Below are 4,980 nucleotides of genomic sequence, written 5' to 3'. Positions count from 1 at the left end.
GACATGGGGTGCTGCTATGCTCGCACACTTGTACAGTCAACTTTACTCTGTGAGTAGGGGTATGAAAATCGTCGAGGGGTTTTGGCCATTTGTTTAGGTATTTGTTTATTACATATTTAGTGCTTGTGGACTAAGCTCGTTGAAGGTTGCAGTCTTACTAATATATTATTTTTGTAGGCCTGGACTTAGGAACATATTGTTGTCTTGTGTCCTCAATGTGGCCCAACGGTTTGTGGTTTTTCCATAATTGGCGCGTGGGCTTCAATAATTGTCAAGTGCGAAAATGCTCAATTTATTTTAGATAGGTTGCAATTAAATGAGGTAAATGGTTTAAAATCGTTGTAATGTTTAACATTCTCAAGTAATCATTGCTTTATGATTTTGTCTTCCTTAGTACAAATCAGTGTTGTGAGAGGCGTACGCTTTAATACCTGAAGCGTACTTCTCAGAGGCGAAGCGCACGCTCAAAGTATTGAGGCGTTGCAGTGAAGCGTTTCAGGCTTGAAACACACGCTTCACTCATGTGAAACGCACGCCTCAAGTTGAAACACGCCTCCCTTCTAAGGCATACACATATTTGATGATCATTCTGCTAGTGAATAACTCCATTAACAGAAGGCCTCGCGAACAATGACCAGAACCGATCATACACTCCATACACTTCGTCGAGCTCTCACCACGAGACGTCGGTGCCAATGACGAAGATCTCGCACCTGAAACGGGCGCCCATGGATTCGATGAGGAGCAACTTATACATGTCGGAGGCAGAGTCGTGAACAATTTGGCAGAATTCCGGATGGGCCAGGCCAGATTTCAGAAGCCTTATGCTCCTTCGCGTGGCTGGGTTAATGATCTGATAAATTCGGGGTCTTGATGGGGTTACGAGGGAGGGGTCGATCCCCAAACAACAGATGTCGTCGCACCAGGATAAGATGGAGGGGCAATCATCGTAAATCTCACTTGATGGTGGCGTCGGAACGGGCTGCCAGAGTGTTTCCTTCTCCACGCGGAAGAGGGGATTGTTGGTATCGAAGAAACAGAGTTCCTTGTCCATTTCAATGCCAAAAGAGGGCTCCTGATTCTGCTTAGCCCGAAGGAGGTGGGTCTCCAGGAAATCTTTGGAGTCGATTAGGGAGCACCAACCTCTGCAAACCAGCCTGAATCTGAGGGAGGAACTCACGGGAAGCCTCGAGAGGATGGCTGCGGTGATGTCGTTTGGGATGATAAGTAAAGGGGAAGAAGAAGGGTCCTCTCGCTCCATTGTGATTTGCGACCCCCTCCTCCTCCCTGTAAAGTTCCTCTTTCATTCCCCTGTGTGGCTATTTCTGGTGCGTTGCTCTCTTTTTCGTAGCTTTAATTGGGGGTTTTTCCTGATAATGGCATATTATGATGTGTTTCAAATATGTACCACAGAGAGTGGCCGCATCTTCTTCAGATTTTTTAATAGCTTTCTTGTCAAGATTTTCTAGTGCAAGATTTTTTGTGTCATTGCTGTGAGCAACAGAGAATTCAGTATCTGATGCAGGTAGCAGTAACTGAGTATACGTAGCGAATGACAAAATTCTTGTGATTCTGATTTTTTGTTTTTCAAAATTGAGATGGTACAAACAAAACCAATGATCTGTTCCTTTCAAAATTGAGATGGTACGAACATACCCTAATTGATCTTGTGAGGACACAATTTATTTTATACTATGGTTTATTAGTAGTTTTTATTTAAATTTTTTATTATTTTATTAATATTATATATTTTTATTAATATTATATATTTTATTATTTTGATCATGAAGCTTACGCTTCAACGCCTCGAGGCTTTATAACAGGCTCAACGCCTCGCTTCGCCTCATCACATTTAACAACCTTGGTACAAATCGTTATCTCCTATGCATCTAACTTTCATTACCATAAATCGTTATATGATCTAGCATTCTTAAGTAATCACCGCTTTAGGATTTTGTCCTATTAAAAATCGCCATCTCATTTGCATAACTTTCATTAGCATAAATCGTTGTAATGTTTAACATTCTCAAGTAATCATCACACTCAACATTTTATTTTCCTTAGTACAAATCGTTATCGCATTTGCATCTAACTTTCATTACAGTAAATCGCTGTAATGTTTAGCATCCTCAAGTAATCATCACGTTCGGCATTTCGTTTTCCTTAGTATAAATCGTTATCGCATTTTTATCTAACTTTCATTACCATAAATCGTTGTAATGTTTAGCATCCTCAAGTAATCATCGCATTCAGCATTTCATTTTCCTTAGTACAAATCGTTATCGCATTTGCATCTAAGTTTCATTACTGTAAATCATTGTAATGTTTAGCATTCTTAACTAATAATCACATCCAACATTTTATCTTCTTTAGTACAAATCGTTATCGCATTTAACATTTTGCATGAATAATTATGTCTATATCTAAACCACAATCTCGATTGTAAAGGTTGTGTGGAGACCTTATGGGGATGGGAAGGACGAGGACGATGAGGTTATTGTCGAGGCTTCAAGATTGTCTGTATGCAATATTTGGCTCTTTAGCAAATGTAAAGTCGAGATGCAGCATGGTAGTCGAGTACTCCTACAAGCTCGCTTGGGACAGTCAATACCAAAATTGCCTCTGACATTGAAAATGAAGATGAATAGTGGTGGGGCCACAAATGTGAATTGGCACGAACACTTTAGGGAACAATTGAATAACTGAAACAAAGGAGGTGTTTGTTCCATACCATATGATTATAAAGAACGACAATATGACCCCAACTATTTCAAAAAATATTGGCAACCCATGCATGAAAATCGACAGATTGAGGAGAAGCAACCTGAAAGTGAGGTCACTCTTGTCCCCAAGCATGTTGTCCTCCAGCATAGACGTAACATCCATCGTGTCCATTCGTCGAATACTACGTTTCCATTTGCTGCAGTACACGATAAGGAGCAAATATAACTCCCAAAGGAGAAGGTATCGTCCGACCAAAGGTTTGCGATGCTGGAGAGTGATAATAAGGAGTTACGAAGGACGTGCAGAATTTGAGTAAACAAATTGGGTCGTTGGTTGAGTTGATTACTAGTGGGTTTAATAAGATCAAGGGAACGAAGAGGCCACCGAATAAAGAGACTCCACCAAGTGCAAGCAAGAGACGAGTTATAGGTCTATCTGACTCGTCAAGCGCAAGTGAATAAACATATGTGATTTGTGTATCCCGATAATTCTATGTTGCAATTCTGACATTCTTTGTTGTAATTATATAACTCTTTCCTTAATAAGTGTAACACAGAAGTGCCACTAACTCTTTCATGATTTGTACTTACGTATATCGATTACTGGCTTCAAGTTTATTATGTATCATGATTTTTGTGATAGCGATTACTCTGTATAGCAATTAATATGTATAATGTTTAGAAAGTTATAACGATTTGTCCTTACGTTTGCTAAATCGTATAGCGATTACTAGCTTAAAGTTTATTACTTTTAGTGTTTCTTGTGATAGCGATTACTTACTATGTCGATTACTTAGTATAACGATTATGAAAATATCATTTGTACTTACGTTTGCTACTCTGTATAGCGATTATTGGCTTAGGGTTTATTATTTATAGCGTTTCGTGTGATAGCGATTACTTAGTTTAGCGATTAATAGGTATAACGATTATGCAGTTACCATAATTTCTACTTCTTGTGATAGCAATTATAACGATTACTAGTTTTTGAGTTTATTATGTATAGTGATTACTAGTTTTGAGTTGCAAGAAACGCCGCATAACATTACTATAGGGTTTAGGATCTGACATGCTACTGATGTTATGCTACGTGGCATTCATTTACACATACTAACATCGTGTCGATGATACTAGCAAATGAAACAACGCCTTTTAATTAATGCGTAATGTAATTTATTTATTTGTTAATAAACTTTCATTGCGTGATTTTTGAAAACTGGCGGGTTGTGAAATAACGTGAACAATAAATGAATAAATTATCATGTTCCGCAAGACACACAAGACGCTTCCTTTAATAGCATGGAACAAACGACATTTCATTTAAAGAAGAAAAGGAGCCTTTCCTATAACCTGCTTCGTGAGCAACAAACAGAAAAACTGACGTTTTCTCTAACCTCCTTCTAAGCGCAAGCTATATCAATGTTGAAGAAGGACGCTACGATTCAGTCGAACGTTCGCAAAAAAGGGTACATTCGATTTCTATAACCTACTTTGGCCTTTTTACGTCATTTACAGTTCATTTACTGAATATAATGCTACAGTTATTTTACTGAATATTCAGCTAATTTCAGTGCAGTATCTACAAAACAAGGTGCCAGAAAACTCAACAAAGTGCTTGAAGAAAACATCGACCGGATGCGAGATGAATTTGCAAAAGGACACACTATCAATAATTTTGTACGTACGAAACCACTCTCAGTTAAACATTAACGTATGCCATGGGTATGTATATTAACAAATGCACATTTGTTCTAAACAGACTATACACAATTTCGTCATATATATTCAAAGCAAGGGAAGAACCATGTTGGTCCGCGTCGTCACCCCTTATTTTATGGTATATCGGTTATCTGATATGTTTATTTTGTTATTTTATTTACTAATGTAGCTTCGTATTTGAACTTACTATTATTACTATTTCATTCAACAGAGTATTGTCCGCCGAATGCCATACGCGGCTGGATTTCTAGACAGAATACAATACTTGGGTGACGATGACCAAATGCCAGACTTTTTTTCAAGTGAAAAGGTTTGTGACCATATCGATTTGTAAGATGTTAAATCTATTTAAGATCCTGTTCTGATTCTTAATATCGATTTTAAGCTATTAGTAGGAATTTGCATATCAATTTAAGATATTGTTTTGACTCTTAATATCGATTTCTATGCTAATTCTAAATATCTATTTTTAAGGCATTGTTTAGATTCTTAATATCGATTTCTTTACTGATTCTTTATATCGATTTGGGATATTGTT

General features: G+C 37.6%; 1 protein-coding gene across 1 annotated transcript; it reads right to left on the bottom strand.

Annotated features, from left to right (window-relative positions):
* Window positions 1-673: 673 nt before the first annotated feature.
* LOC149829886 (F-box family protein) lies at window positions 674-1,261 on the bottom strand. Its single transcript, XM_090015327.1, has one exon. It carries the CDS (start codon window positions 1,259-1,261, stop codon window positions 674-676), a length of 588 nt encoding a protein of 195 aa, XP_089871453.1.
* Between the last annotated feature and the right edge of the window lie 3,719 nt (window positions 1,262-4,980).

The sequence above is a fragment of the Nuphar pumila genome, chromosome 8 (genome assembly GCF_984573655.1).
Source record: "Nuphar pumila chromosome 8, dmNupPumi1.hap1.1, whole genome shotgun sequence".
NCBI lineage: Eukaryota > Viridiplantae > Streptophyta > Magnoliopsida > Nymphaeales > Nymphaeaceae > Nuphar > Nuphar pumila.
This window is presented reverse-complemented; position numbering and strand designations above follow the sequence as displayed.